General features: G+C 41.9%; 1 protein-coding gene across 1 annotated transcript in view; it reads right to left on the reverse strand.

The window, feature by feature from the left end:
* Positions 1 to 4,261: 4,261 nt before the first annotated feature.
* Positions 4,262 to 16,864, reverse strand: part of LOC311237173 (adenosine receptor A2b-like) — a gene marked incomplete at both ends in the record, with an annotated part of 37,044 nt that continues 24,441 nt past the window's right edge. Inside the window, one exon of the mRNA XM_084324982.1 lies at positions 4,262 to 4,282. Within this exon, the coding sequence (XP_084181108.1) occupies positions 4,262 to 4,282 (21 nt within the window). The remainder of the gene's footprint in view (positions 4,283 to 16,864) is intronic.

Here is a 16,864-nt window from a genome sequence, read left to right on the forward strand (position 1 = left end):
ATTAACATTCAGTATTCAATATTGTCTGATTCAATATTAACATTCAGTATTCAAGTAGAACAGCTAGCTAGCCGTTGTGGACACTCACCTTTCCACAGCAAAACGGTAGGCAAGGCACCTTGGTTGAGATGCAGGCTTCAATCTATGTTGTCTATCGGTTCAGTACTGTTCAAAGATGCACAATGAGATCTTCTTCTTCTTCTTCTTTAGAATTTCCGGCGAATTGTTGAATATATATAGAACACAAATGTTCTAGAATGTTTGATTATGACATCATACTGTGACATCACAAATGTTCTAGAATGTTTGATTATGTCATCATACTGTGACATCACAAATGTTCTAGAATGTTCTATTATGACACCATACTGTGACTTCACAAATATTCTAGAATGTTCTATTATGACATCATACTGTGACACCACAAATGTTCTAGAATGATTGTTTATGACATCATACTGTGACATCACAACGTAACATGTTTGCGAGACATTTGAATAATATAAATAATGTTTGGTAAGGCTGTCCCCGAAGCCTGTTTTTGGGATTCAAACTTCGTCAGGGTTCTTCGAACGGACGTTCGAACCTTCGTTTTTAATAAAAAAAAGTAAAATAAAAAAAATAAAAGTATAATATTCTTTATTTTTATATATATCCTCAAACTAAATCCTCATTTTGAATAAAGTGATTCAAACTTCGTCAGGGTTTTTCGAACGGACGTTCGAACCTTCGTTTTTAATGAAAAAATAAAAATAAAAAATGTATTATTTATTTATTAACTAAATCCTCAATTTGAATAAAGTGATTCAAACTTCGTCAGGGTTTTTCGAACAGACGTTCGAACCTTCGTTTTTAATATAAAAAAAATTAATAAATAAAAAAGTTCCAATTTATTTTTATAAATTCTTTATTATTATTATTTTTTATATCCTCAAACTAAATCCTCAATTTGAATAAAGTGATTAATCTGATTAAATGAGTATTTTTTCTTTTATTATTTTGTTAGTGATGTAATCAAAAATAAAACGATAATATACGATTGGTAAACACTCTGATTAACCAAAACACTTAAAAAACTGGATGGATTATTATAATAATATGTGGTTGGCACTTCTTTATCGTTGCTATTGTAGATAACTGTGGCAATTCTAGAGTTAATACATGTAAACATTTTTATTCATTGATAACCCAAAAAAAACAGTATCTACTTGAGGAGAGAATGTGTATATCTGTGTTTTAACTTTGTGTACACACTTACCGCCCATAATGGGAGTAGGTATGCGTTACTCATAAATTGTTTCTGCTTGGGGAGAAGTCTTGGTTTTGGGGAGAGTAATACTTAGGGTTTCCAACCTGCTCTACTTCTAGAAACAAAACAGTGAACAAAATGTGTATTTTAACAGCTTTAGGGGCTACAGGCGTGTAGTTCACCAGTTTGATAAGAATCTATTATTTGGGAAACAGAAAATACTCTGTTACACTATAACCACTTGGCTGGGCGTGGGCGATATGGCCAAAAATGATATCGCGATAACGATATCGATAACAATATCATCTCACGCAATATCCATAATTATCGATATTGTTATAAGTAAAACAGATGTATGTTTATTTTGCAGCAATTCTTTGTCGTTGCCGCCATCTTTAGTGTTACAGCCCCTCACACTCCAGTTTTCAGGCTGCAGTTGGTTTGAAAGCTAAAGTAAACAGGCTTCTCTGCTGGCTGTGGCTCCAGGGGAGTTGAACAGTTCTGGCTCTGCTAGTTTCTTTTCTATCTTTTGGCGCTTTTTTGGTGGACAAACCACCGCACATGTGCACTGTGACTCGTGACTGGAGACTAGCTCTGCTAGCACACATAGCCTACTGTGTACAGACGGTTTCAAACTGTATTTTACATTATAAAGAAAACAAGAGGATTGACTTCCGGTTTGACCGCGGAAGAAAATGGCAGCTTAACTCACGAGCTCCCCGACAGCAAAATGATATAGCCCCGGAAAACATTTATTAACAACACCAGGGTATATACTGTATTTAATAGGGATGAAAGAAGGGGCTATCACAAGACGTAGGGCGAACACGATTACAACTGGAAAAGACGACGGAATGGCAGAGAATGGCGATACAACGGGAGGAAAAGATGGCGACGATGAATCTGAACAAGAAGCCACGCTGTTGAACATCTACAGGGAGCTTAAAGAGTTCAGAAGAGATAATGAGCGTCAATTTCGGGAAATAAAAAATGAGATGAACAAAATGAACGACAGACTTGGTGAGGCGGAGGGGAGAATCGGAGAAAATGAAGATGTGCTTGATGCGGCGACGGTTTTGATCAAGAAGCTAATACAAAGACAGGCCGACACGGAGGCTAAACTGCTCGACCAGGAGGGCAGAGCGAGGAGGGAGAACCTACGAGTATATGGTATCCCAGAGGATAAAGAGGGAAAGGACATGCATGGATTTCTAGAAGGCCTGTTTAAGGACGCACTCGGCCTGCCTCGTGACATGGACCTTCATATCGAACGAGCACACCGGGCATTAGCCCCAAGGCCTACCAGCCCGCAGCTGAAACCACGGTCAATCGTGGTTAAGTTTGGGAGCTACAAAATGAAGGAAGAGATAATACGCCGGACGTGGCAGAAGAAAAACGTCTCATGTGACAATGAACGTTTCTTTGTCGATCATGATTTCCCCACTGAAATACTGAAGAAACAAGGAGAATATGCCGAGGCCAAGAGAGTGATGAAGGAGAGGAATCTCAAGTTCCAGACACCGTATCCTGCGAAAATGAGGGTATTTTACGAAGATGGCACCCGCCTGTACCAGAATGCGGCGGAGGCGACGGCGGATATGGCAAGACGTGGCTTCAAGATCACGTGGTGAACCCTACTGCCGACCCAGATCGAGAGGAGATACTGCGGCTGTCTACCTGGCAGACAGTGGGAAGAAAACGGGGACCGGGAGGCGGCATACAGGCGACGGAGAATGAAGGCCCCGCACAGCAGGGCAATGAACAGCACGGGTACCGGGAGAAACTCCAGGGATTCAGACGGGGACAGTCGGAGGCGGTCAATTAAGATAACGATCAAGAAGCACATGGATACAGATAAGTCGCAGGGGCATCGTCATAGAGTAACAAACATCGCAAAGTGCCAATTTGTATAAAAGAAAATAATAAAAAAATATATATATCCTGGATAGATAAAAAAGGGATGACGAAATGAACCACAGTCCAATATGGATATGACATAGAAGTTACAATGTACCAATATGTATCTAGGGGATATACAAATGTTAATTGTTGGAAGAGAAAAAACGTCGCCATTTTGACAAGTTCAGTTGAATTGATCACACTGTATATAGACTACAGTGTGAGCCATACGTTACATTAGGATTAGGGTATACAAAATAGTAGGGGCACAGTTTTGGGCAACCTGCCTTGTGCCAAATGCACTCCTCTGTTAGACGAGGGGGACCAAAGTGCACAGGTGAGTATCGATCTCACCCTCGGTACAATTGTTCTATCTGGGGTCATATCGAACGTAGCTTGGGTAAATGTGGGGGGGGGGGAATGTATTTATGTTTTTATGTGTTCCTTTTTATTTCATCATATACTATGCTGTTGTATGTATATCATCACCATCTCAGGTCCTAGATATGGAAATATGGGATATAGCGCCCCAGACATAGAAGCACTACGTGCAGGCAGGAATGCACAGGGGAAATACATTACAAGGGATATGGGGCTGATTAAAATAGTATCGTGGAATATAGACGGATGTCATCATCCCATTAAAGAAAAAAAATACTGACGTTCTTGAAACAAAAAAAGACGGATATTGCACTAATTCAAGAATCACACCTGAATGAGGAAGAGTCGGCCAAGCTTAAGAGGGATTGGGTGGGACAAATATTCTATAGTACATTCTCTTCTAGGAAGAGGGGGGTGGCAATATTAGTGAGAAAAAACATAGACATTAAGGTGCACAACAGTTTCTCACATGATGAGGGGAGATGGGTTATATTGGATGCTGATTTGGAGGGACAGAGAACTACATTAGCTAATATATATGCGCCCAACGTGTCGTCCTCAGACTTTTTTCATGAAGTATGTGAGGTGATTAGGAAGATAGGGAATAGCAACGTAATCATAGGGGGGGACTTCAACCTGGTTGGAAACACCTTGCTGGACAAGTCATCTCAACCCAGGACCGCCGACAACGCAGGGAGACTTGCGGTCGGTATACTGGTAGAGGAATTGGGTCTAGTGGATATCTGGAGGGTTCTGAACCCACAGGAAAGAGACTACACGTTTTACTCTCACCCACATGCCTCATACTCTAGAATTGACTATTTCCTGATCTCTAGCGCGCTGGTAGAACAAATAGCAGATAGTAGGATAGGGAACATTGTAATATCTGATCATGCTCCGGTTGATTTGGTAGTCACATCCATAGAGGAGGGGCAACGGTCTCGGAGATGGCGATTCAATAACCTAATGTTGAATGATGAGGTGTCATGTGCATACATTAGAACTATATTTAAGGAATTCTGGGAACTTAATGAAGGGTCAATAGATGATAGTGGCATAATGTGGGACACATGTAAAGCATACATGAGAGGACGACTCATACAATACAGTGCAATACTAAAAAGGGCAGAGAAACAAAAAATGACAGCATTGGACGAGGAAATTAAAGCACTCTCGAAACAGCACAGTCAGAGACCAGACCCAGAAACGTGGAGAAATTTGAACAAATCCTTAATATGAATTGAACAACATATACCAAAAAAAGGCTGAATATGCTTTATTTAGGACCAACCAAAGATATTATGAACAAGGGGAGAGAGCGGGTAAAATACTAGCAAATCTGGTTAAACAAAGTATTATATCCTCAATTCGTAATAAGAATGACAAAATTATTACGGACAAAAAGGAAATTAATAATGTTTTCAGGTGCTTTTACCAGGATTTATATACCCCACAGGCGGCGGTGGATCAGGTAAAAATGGACGCGTTCTTCAACAAGATTGAATTACCGTCGTTATCGAAACAACAAGTAAAGTCAATGGAGGGGGAGGTCTCGATAGAGGAAATACATGCGGCAATCAACAGCCTTAAATTAGGTAAAGCACCAGGAGATGATGGGTTTACTCCCGATTTCTACAAACAATTCAGTGATATAATCTCTCCAAGACTATTGAAAGTATATCAAGATTCACTGTTAAAAGGGAGCTTGCCCACTAGCCTGATATCGGCCACTATTACGTTACTACAGAAAAAGGGCAAAGACCCTCAATACTGTGGGAACTATAGGCCTATATCACTGAGCAATTTGGAAGAAAAAGTATTGGCAAAAATACTAGCGAATAGAATAGAAGATGTACTACCAAGTTTGGTACACTCAGACCAAGTGGGTTTTGTGAAGGGGAGAAACTCAGCTGATAATATTCGCAGACTCCTACACATAATGTGGAAGGTTAGGAATGATGTAGAGCCTACAGTGGCCTTCTCATTGGACGCCGAAAAGGCCTTTGATAAGGTGGAATTTGCATTCTTATTTCACACGCTAGAGCGCTTCGGATTTGGACCATCGTTTACTGGATGGGTAAAGCTGTTGTACACAAATCCGATGGCCTCTGTCTTGACTAACGGGATCGTATCCTCGCCCTTTGGTCTAGGACGGGGGACGAGGCAAGGCTCTCCGCTTTCTCCCCAAATGTTCGCGCTTTTCCTTGAACCACTTGCTATCGCACTAAGGACTAATCAAGACATCAAAGGGGTAATAGCGGGACAGGTGGAACATAAACTATTTTTATATGCGGATGATATCTTATTGGTGTCCAGCAATCCCCAAACAGCAGCTGGGGTCATTGGAACTGTTATCGAGTCCTTCTCCGAAATTTCTGGATACACAATCAACTGGAGCAAATCAGAAGCAATGCCTCTCTCTAAGTGCTGTCCCCCTGCTATTAGGAGGGGATGGCAGTACAGGTGGATGCCGTCAGGGTTGATATACCTAGGAATAAAGTTGATCCCAGGTCTGAAAGAGATAGTACAAGCCAATATTGCCCCTATAATCGAACACGTTAGTGCTCTGACCCAGAATTGGGCCAAGATGAATATGTCCCTCCTTGGGAAGATAAACTTAGTAAAAATGATATTGGCTCCCAAATTAAATTATATCCTATATATGCTGCCGCTGACTCTCCCGACTCAGTTACTCAAACAGTATGACAAAGTCATTAATGTATATTTGTGGGGGGGGCAAAAGGCCACTGTTTGGTCGGGCCAAAATGTATGCAGCAAAGGAAAATGGCGGCTTATCCCTGCCTAAGCTAGACTGGTATCACTATGTGTTCTCGCTCTCCCAGCTCTCCAAATTGAATCACTCGACTGAGGAGGCACCTGCTTGGGTCAAGATAGAGGAGGAAATGGTGTATCCCTCGTCTCTGGAATCCTTCCTGACACAATCAGACAGACCTATACCTCTTAAGAACCCTCTAATGGCGTTTGCCAGGGAAACTTGGAATCAGTCGCACAGGCTGACTGGTGATAGCCCATATCTGACTACAAGAGCCTCTATGGTATAATAAAAAACTAAAGATTGGTAAGAAATCAGTCATATGGGACGACTGGATTAAAAGGGGGATAGATGTACTAGGTGATATAGCCGGGGAAGATGGGGTTTTACCTTTTGAGGATATTAAAGAGGATTTTGGTATAGATAATAAAAACTTCTATAAATTCCTACAGATTAGACATTGTATATCGTCATCAATGGGAGGGCCAAAGTGTGGCCCGATTACTGCAATTCAAGAAATATTTTATAAAGGATGGCGTAGGAAAGGCGGTGCGTCAAGATTCTATGATGTTATAAGAGAATACAATGCACCCAAGTTGGCGGGTCTGAGGCTGAGCTGGGAGAACGATGTACGTGAGGATATTACTGAGGAAATGTGGGAGAAGCTGGTGTCCAAATGGGGTAAATTCTCTCGGGAGGCGCAATCACAACTTATTTTTTACAAAGTGTTGAACAGAAGCTATTGGACGCCTAGTAAACTGGCCAGACTGAAATTAAGGGACAGTGACATCTGCTGGAGATGTGAGAAGGAGACAGGCACTTTACTACACATGCTATACGAATGTGAGAAGGTCCGGAAAATGTGGGATCAAATTGTGATATTTCTAAGTAAGGTTCTGAATGTGAAGATAAATAACGCCCCAATGGCATGTGTTTTGGGTATAGTACCGAAAGGGATTAAACTGCCTAAATACCGGGGAATGTGGTATAGAATGGCCATGATATCAGGATGTAGAATTGCATTAAGACATTGGAAATCACCTGTTGATATTACTTTTAAAGAATGGATGGAACTAATGTTCCGGACAGCATCATATGAAAGGGTGACATATAGAGTCGCAGGAAGAGAGGATATCTTTGCTGAGGTATGGGACAGTTTTCTACACCTGACTAAACGGTCTGGGGACGAATGATTAAGGTGGGGTTTCAGTATTATCAATGATGAAGGTGAAAAATGGGATCTGACCTGATGGTACCTATACTTTATATTGTATTATGTATGTATATGCATTAACTTATATGCATCTTGGTTATATATGTACTAGAGGTGGGCATAGATGAATTTTTTTTAATCTAGATTAATCTATCTGCAATCCTGGATTAATCTAGATTAAAATGGCTAAAAAAAAAAAAAAAACCTGCCGAAGGCATTCAAAATATGTGTGTTCTACCCAAATAATTACCAGAAGTAAGTCCTTACTTTTTCTTTCCTCCTTATGTTTCTCAGGCCAGGTGGCCCATTACACCATGAGCCCATCTCCCGTTTCCAAAATGCATTACAGACTGTTTGAAAAAGCTGTTTTGCTATGATAATTGGTAATGAAATATCAAAATAATGTTCAATAAGATGTACTTGTGTTTAATAAGTTGTTTTATTCAGAAGTTAACACAAATACATAATATTACCAGTACTGTTGTGAAGGATCAGATTAAACCGAATATATATATTTATTTATATATATATATTTAATTGTATTTGTATATCGTTTGATATCCCCTGTATATTCCTTGTACAATATGCACTGAATATCCCTTTAGTCTACTAAACAGCCCATAATAGTTTCATTCTACCATTGGACGAGAACCTGGCGCCAGGTTGCCATACCCCTAGGTCCAAGTTCAATTGTGCCGCCTAACATGTCGTGGCAAGCCCCGGTTCCGCGCAGGAATATGTCGGGCGAAATACGAATGGTACTATTTGTTCATAGCGCATATATATATGGCGCAAGTAAAGTAGAACTTCCTTTTAGTCCAGTTCTTTACCCTCCAACAGAGTGACAGACGCAAAGCCTCCCCACGACGCACGTGTGGTGTAGTAAGGCCTACTTGGCCCAGAATAGGCATTGAGATATCGTGTAGATTAATAGTTGAATAGTCATAGTTTGGCACTATACCGTCGAGTTGGACGTATTCTATTAAGCTAATAATAGTCTATTTATGTATGGTGCATCGTTCGGTTAGAGTTCTAAAGTTATCAGTACCCCCATCGTTCCTGACGTTATCTGGACGCTTAACCAGGCTGAGCAGACCCCTAGTGGTGCTTGCATCCGAGGAGCTCCGGGCCAAGAGCGACTGGACCTGTATATTGGATTACTCTACCCGGACGACGGCGAGCCTTCCACGGCTTGGATTATGCTTTGGGTGCTTTGATTATTCCATGGATAAAGGCCAACACTGCGGAGTGTTGGAACTACCCCCCGGAGAGGACTCCAGGTGAGACGGCGCTCTACACCAGTGAGGTCGCCTCACGTCTCTCCGTTGTGGACCGGCAGCTACCGTCCACAGAGGGTCCAGCTGTATTCGTCTGCGGACCGAGGTTCTGTGGGCACCGTGTCCAAGACTTTGGATTCTCCCAAGACACCGTCGGCCAGATGGGATACCGCCAGCGGCTTCTCTAACCCCCCCCTCCTACTGTCTTACAACCAGCGGGACCCCCCCCCCCTTAGTGTATCCAGCTATAATCATTTTAGTACCATCGCTATCGTTTCCTAACTATTCCAGGTTGTATACTTACTCCCTGCGTAACCAGAGATTGGACATTCAATGTTTATTTACCTACGAATACTCATTTGCCATAAAAGTGCATGTTTCATATTTCAAATCATAAATGTAATTAAGTGAACGTTGTATATACCTTTTGCTATATAAAATATTCGATTTGGTACATTTGTGTGGATTCGTTTCATCAGGTGGGAAAGTGTTCATCATACTTATATCATGTACTGGATGGCCAGAAGTTAAAGTACAAGAGGTAGTGGTATTAAATATCATATCTAACAATACAGTCAGGGAATTGTACCCCTCAGTTACAAGTACAGTACAGTATCTAGCACACTCTCAGGAGCAAAACAGAAAGAATCAACTGCTCCAGTGGAGTTGCTCAGTGGCCAATGGTGTCAACTGCAGGTTGTACTGGGCAGCTCCCAGGTGTGAATGGAAAAGAACATCTGTGCTCAACGAACCTACCCTGGGTAAATAAAGGTAGAAAAAAAAATGTAAAAAAAAAAAAAAAAAAAAAAAAATTAGATTAATGCGTTAATTATATTATCGCGCGATACTAGTATAGCGTTAACGCAGCACGTTAACGCCGTTAACGGCCCAGCTCTAATATGCACATATAGTAATGTTTTTTTTGTAAGTATTTTTTATAATTTCCATGTCTGTTTTTGGTATGTCTGTATAAGTCTTTTGTATGTTTTATATGTCTATACGAAAAAGAAAAAAAAACAAATCTTGGAATTTGCATATTATGCTGTTGAAAGATATCTTTGAATATTTGTAAGATTTGTGCAAAAATATCAATAAAAAAAAAGAAAAATAAAGAAAACAAGAGAAAAATATATCTCAATTTGGTCAGTATGGTAATTTGGACAAGCAAAGCCATTACTTTAAGTTGCAGGCAAGAAAGACAAGTCTGTCCACTGTCTCTGGGTTTGTATAATATATATATATACCATCTTATATATCTTTACATATTGTTTTCAAGTGCATTTTTTTGGGTCTCATGAGTGTTTTACAAAGGTGTGAGAGAGAGAGAGAGAGAGAGAGAGAGAGAGAGAGAGAGAGAGAGAGAGAGAGAGAGAGAGAGAGAGAGAGAGAGAGAGAGAGAGAGAGAGAGAGAGGAGATAGAGAGAGAGTTTTAATATGCTCCATAGTTTTAATATGCTCCTCTGTACAGCACTTTGTGCCCCTGTGGCTGTTAAAGCGCTTTATAAATAAAGTTGGATTGGATTGGATTGGAGAGACAAACAGACACGATATAGACAGACAAATGATCTATATCCTTTGCTATTTTAAGCTTGTTCTGGAAGAAATTACCGTGAGTGTCAACCTTTAGTAATGTCCTGTCTTTAGTTATCCTAAATAAATCTTATACAATTGATATCTTAATTATAACTTATTAACCTTAGTTGTATAGTGCATAATGAAACGTTTGTCAATCTGTATTGTTCTAGAGAAAGAATGGGCATTCATTCAAGTCAAAGTTAATTTATCATGGATGATTCCATCATTCCAGCTGTGAGAGAGAGAGAGAGAGAGAGAGAGAGAGAGAGAGAGAGAGAGAGAGAGAGAGAGAGAGAGAGAGAGAGAGAGAGAGAGAGAGAGACACACACAGACAGAGAGAGAAAGACACACAGACAGAGAGAGAGAGAGACCTGGAAAGCGAACAGGCTCTTGGAATGGGTGTCTGGGAGGAAGTGGGGGGTCTTTCGATGTTGATTAAACGGCAAGCAACTAATGTCATGAGTGCAAAATTAAAGGACAATAAATCTAATCTAACTGAAATTGTGTAGCACAGACCTTTCTATGGATCAAAACCTCAATATTATTATGGTGTAGTTAATACTTCATGTATCCTTAATCCCTAGGCTAATGAGGCACTAAGATGTTAGTAAAAAAAAAAGAAATGTATGCCAATGACAGGAAGTAATGGTATATGTGTGTGTGTGTGTGTGTGTGTGTGTGTGTGTGTGTGTGTGTGTGTGTGTGTGTGTGTGTGTGTGTGTGTGTGTGTGTGTGTGTGTGTGTGTGTGTGTGTGTGTGTGTGCGTGCACTGTGCACAAGTGCACATCTAGGGGCGGGGTGTAGATTTTGGTCTCCCTGATGTTGACTCCTTAGCCACAGCCTTGGGTTGTTTAATACTGGACGAATGTTTCATAACGGCCGTTGTGTGGGCCGGTTTTGGGGCCGGTGCGTGGGCCGGTTTCGGGGCCGGTGCGTGGGCCGGTTTCGGGGCCGGTGCGTGGGCTGGTGCGTCTGAATGTCCCGGGCTGAATTTGTGTCCCAGTCCGCCCCTGTATACAGTACACATGTTACGTATCTTGTGAAAGCAGCATTGAGTCAGTTCATTGGCAACAGAACAAGGTGTGAAAACGGATGTTTCAACAAACTGTTGGCACCTTGCCCACACATGGGTTCAGTGGCGGACTGGCCATCGGGACGTTCGGGACGAATCCCGATGGGCCGGAACCGAAGTGGGCTGGTCAAAAAAAAAAAAAAAATGTGGGCCAGTGTGTGGGCCGGTGTGTGAGTCGGTGTGTGGGCCACTAATGTGGGCCAGTGTGTGGGCCAGTGTGTGGGCCAGTATGTGGGCCGGTGTGTGGGCCGGTGTGTGGGCCAGTATGTGGGCCAGTGTGTGGGCCGGTGTGTGGGCCAGTGTGTGAGTCGGTGTGTGGGCCACTAATGTGGGCCAGTGTGTGGGCCGGTGTGTGGGCCAGTATGTGGGCCGGTGTGTGGGCCGGTGTGTGGGCCAGTATGTGGGCCATTGTGTGGGCCGGCAATAAAACAATAAACAAGTTGCATAAACTAAATCAGATTAAAAATGATCACAGTTCTGGTTTGCCTTAAGATGCAGTTTAAGATGGGTCTTGAACATGGAGTATGTAGGGCACTCTCTAATCACAACTGGTAGGCTATTCCAGTAGTTACCACCTTTAACAGAGAACACAGTTTTTGCAATGGTAGTATACCGAAAAGGCACCTTACAGTCCCCTCTACTGATGGCCCTGGTGGTAATGCCAGTGTCTGCTTTCTGTTGGATGAACTCATTCAATGGGGGAGGGGCAAGTCCATGCAGAACCTTGTTGCATGTTATGTTTTTCTAAAACATTACAGTGATGAAATGAAATTGGTTTCCTATCAAATACTTTTATGGCTTTTTTGTAGAGTAATTCTATTGGTGTAAGAGTAGTGACATATGAAAGAGACCAGTTGATAAAACAGTACTCGATGTGTGATAAAATCATTGAATGCAGAAACATCCTTGCAGCATTAACTGGCAGGCAGGGCCTGATCTGCCTGAAGTTTTCGATGTTAAACTTGACTGTTTGTCACTTTCTTCACATGACTTTTTGAAGGTCAATGTAGAGTCCAATGTGACCCCAAGATACTTGAATTAATGGGATCATCCTTATGTTCCACGGGTCCTATGTTCCCCGGGTCCTATGTTCCCCGCTTGATTGATTAATAGATTGACATTTTTATTAATTTTTATTATTTTATTAATTATGAATGTCCGCCTTGTTTCGAACTGGTTAAGCTTAGGCCCTCTTTCGAACTGGTTACGGTTAGAGTTTGGAATCAGGGCTGGTGGTCTAAAAATTTCAATCAATCAAAGCGGGGAACATAGAACCCGGGGAACATAGGACCCGGGGAACATAGGACCCGGGGAACATAGACATGCTCCCGAATTAATGTACAATGTTCAGCTCCGCCTCTCCCAGAAACACATTAGAGTGAGTGACCTCTACTGGTGACTTTGTGAACATCATAGACACTGTTTTCTTGGTGTTAAGTGAAAGACATGCTTTTGTTTTTGTCTTGAATGAGACATGAGACATCAGTGAATGAGATTCACGTTTCCTCCCAACCGCGAGTAGGCCTAGAAGCGCAGAAATGGAGAACGAAAAAAAAAAAAAGTGGAGCTGAAAAAGCTAGAATAAAAAAACAAAAATTGCTAGTAAAAGATGCAGAACGATGTTCTAAAATTACAGACATGTTTAGTAGAGGAAGGGCTCTTGTTAGAGTAGCTGCTGCTGCTAATAATGATGAAGTTCAAGTGGAAGGAACCAACAGTAACATGACAGGTGCGTGCAGTAGCCTAGTGCATATTCTACTGTTGGTGTCTGCCGGTTCATGAGGGCTAGCTAGCCTATACTAGCTCTTGCAGTGATTTCAGTCATTCTATTACAAGACAATGTACTTTCCGTATTCCTGATTCCTTACAGCACGTGGACATAAATAGTCGTGACTCGTGAAGTTTTTTCTCTGACTAAAAGTTTAGTTAGCAATGTTAGGACTAGTGCCCACCACAGCATCAGAAGCTAAAGTGCTAACCTAGAGAGCCAATCAGAACCTAGGACGGGCTGCAAATTAATCGGCTACTAATATTATAATAGTAAATACTAAAATAAAATACTATTATGTTCCCTTCCAAATTTTCATGTTGATATAATATTGGTAATCTAATTGATTGAATTGATTAGTTGCCATTTTACATGCTTAAATAAGATGTACCTTAGAATTCCCAACTGTTAGCCATGTTCTCGATATGATTAGTCTCATCTACATGTTTGTAAATAACCACAGCTAACTAGCTTAAGCTAACAACTCGGTCAACTACTACCCCGTAGTTAAACAAATGTGATTGCATATAACAGCTAACTGCTACAGCTAAGTTGGTAGTTAGCCTATTCCATTAATGTTGAATGTATTTATGAAGGTTGTTGATGGTGGTTGGCGCTGAATAGCAGACATGATTCCGTCAGTCTGCCACAGGGCAGCTGTGTTTGCTGATGCTGCTCATGACCACCAGTAGTGTGTGTGAGTGTGAATGCAGAGAGAGAGAGAGAGAGAGAGAGAGAGAGAGAGAGAGAGAGAGAGAGAGAGAGATGGCAAGCAGCCATGATGAAGTTGAGCTTCATCCAGTAGAATGAAAACGTTTATAAAAGACACCTAGATCATGACATTACTTTTCAAATTGTGTATTATAATGTGTATATTTTAGTGATGTCCAATATTATCGGCCTACCGATATTGGCATTAAAATGTGATATCGGAAATTATCGGTATCTGTTTTCAAAAAAAGAAAAATTAAATATTTTAATTTTTTATATTTATTTAACCTTTATTTACCCAGGCAAGCAAGTAAGAACAAATTCTGATTTTATTTATTGTCAAAAGTATGCATAATGTTGTGTTAATTCCACAACAAGAGATATGTAATGTTAATTACCTGAAATTATTCGTTTTTGGGGGGGAAACCCTGCATATATTGGTATCGGTTGATATCGGTATCGGAAATTTAAGTGTTGGACTATATCGGATATCGGTAAAAAAGCCAATATCGAACATCCCTAGTATATTTGTATCTTCTTCCTTACTGCCCCCACTACTGGGTCCATCACTACTAGCACAGATTTCAACTTTATTTTCAATTCTAGTGAAGATAACATGTTTTTCTCTATTGGATGAAATGGTGCAGCGATAAAAACATTGTATTCAAACATTTTATTCAATAAAGCCTCAACAAAGTGTTGGAACAGCATACAGAATATAGATGTGATGTCAGTCTGAATCAGAGCATTCTCTGCCTCATTGAATTCTGAATAATCAGATTCCAATGAACCCTCAAATTCTGAAAATGGGAGTAGTCACCACTCACCAACTTCCCCATCTTCTCTAGTCACCCCCACACCTTCTATTTGACCCATGACTTCTCAGCAGAGCCCAGACAAAACTTCCCTTTTCCTATCAACTCTGCTAATACTGAGTCACTATTGAGAGAGAGAGAGAGAGAGAGAGAGAGAGAGAGAGAGAGAGAGAGAGAGAGAGAGAGAGAGAGAGAGAGAGAGAGAGAGAGAGAGAGAGAGAGAGAGACTGAGAGACTGAGAGACTGAGAGAGACTGAGAGACTGAGAGAGACTGAGAGAGACTGAGAGAGACTGAGAGAGACTGAGAGACTGAGAGAGACTGAGAGAGACTGAGAGAGACTGAGACTCTTGGAATGGGTGTCTGGGAGGAAGTGGGGGGTCTTTCGATGTTGATTAAACGGCAAGCAACTAATGTCATGAGTGCCAAATTAAAGGACAATAAATCCAATCTAACTGAAATTGTGTAGCACAGACCTTTCTATGGATCAAAACCTCAATATTATTATGGTGTAGTTAATACTTCATGTATCCTTAATCCCTAGGCTAATGAGGCACTAAGATGTTACTAAAAAGTAAAAAGCCAAAGTAACGGTATATGTATGTGTGTGTGTGTGTGTGTGTGTGTGTGTGTGTGTGTGTGTGTGTGTGTGTGTGTGTGTGTGTGTGTGTGTGTGTGTGTGTGTGTGTGTGTGTGCACTGTGCACGAGTGCACATCTAGGGGCGGGGTGTAGATTTGGTCTCCCTGATGTTGACTCCTTAGCCACAGCCTTGGGTTGTTTAATACTGGACAAGTGTTTCATAACGGCCGTTGTGTGGGCCGGTTTCGGGGCCGGTGCGTGGGCCGGTGCGTGGGCTGGTGCGTCTGAATGTCCCGGGCTGAATTTGTGTCCCAGTCCGCCACTGCATGGGTTGATCCGTCCTTGTGGGCTGCAGAGATGTAGTGAACGCTACAGGGATCGCCACCTCACCTGACACGGGCCAAGCGGCTCCCACACAGCAGAAAACTACCAATAGCCATACTGTCAACCATAAAACGTCAAATCATATGCAAAAGAAAATAATAGAAATGGTTGGCACTAGGGGCGGCTGGGTGGCGCAGTGGACATTGCGCTCGTCACCAACGCAAGAGTCACCGGGTTCGACTCCGGCTGTCGGCGTTGCCTCCGGCTTGGGCCAGCCGTCATACTAACTCAATTGGCAGAGTTAGCGGGTGGAAGTCGATGGGTGGTAATCTGGACGTTGCGGACAGTGACTCCTACAGGTCGGTTGGGGACACCTGCACAGCAGAGACAGGAAATAGCGGGGGTAGTGTGAGCCTCCCACACGTTACACCTCGCCAATGAGAGTCTGCGCTGGCAGGTGAAAAAATGTGACAGGCTGCCTCCTCGTGTATCGGAGGGGACACGTGATGCAAGGCTTCTATCCTCCCTACAACCGGCCAGTGGGGGGCATATGCGAGAGCAACGTTCAAGACAGGGGAGGGAAGAATTGGCACAGTGGAATTGGGATGAGAGAAAAAAATTAAAAATAAATTTTGGCACTGTGCACATTATGGCCTTAATCCCGTCTTCAACACAGAATATACTTTTCATTGCGCTTGCTGACTTTGTGTTGCATTTCTCTGTGCATTTTAGTTAGGACTACATTTCCCACGACCACAATACTAGGGCTGAAATTAATGCTTCAAAGCTTCAATCACTGCAATGCCAAGAGGACGTTATCCAGCCCTGCCCCCTGTCAAAACAAGTGGGGGGGGGGGGGGGATACTAACCATTGTACTTTTACTAGTATACACTCTACTTCACTTACGCCTTTTACCCCGTTTGGGGCACACTAGTATGCACTCTACTACTTGCCTATAATATTATGTCCTACTATGCTGTCTTTACTACTATACACTCAAGACAGTAGCACTGTTTGATGAACAATATCACTTACCCTTACTGTCAGAGTTGCACTCTTCCTGCTGACTTGTTGTGCAGAACTTGTAAGTCGCTTTGGATAAAAGCATCAGCTAAATGACTAAATGTAAACATTTAAATGTAAAACGAGCCATAAGGAGTGGCAGTCAGCGACACCAAGCATCAGTTAGCTGACAAAACGAACAACAATGGAGGCCTACAGAGGCCAT

The sequence above is a fragment of the Notolepis coatsorum genome (assembly GCF_963971535.1).
Source record: "Notolepis coatsorum genome assembly, chromosome: 11".
Taxonomy (NCBI): Eukaryota; Metazoa; Chordata; class Actinopteri; order Aulopiformes; family Paralepididae; genus Notolepis; species Notolepis coatsorum.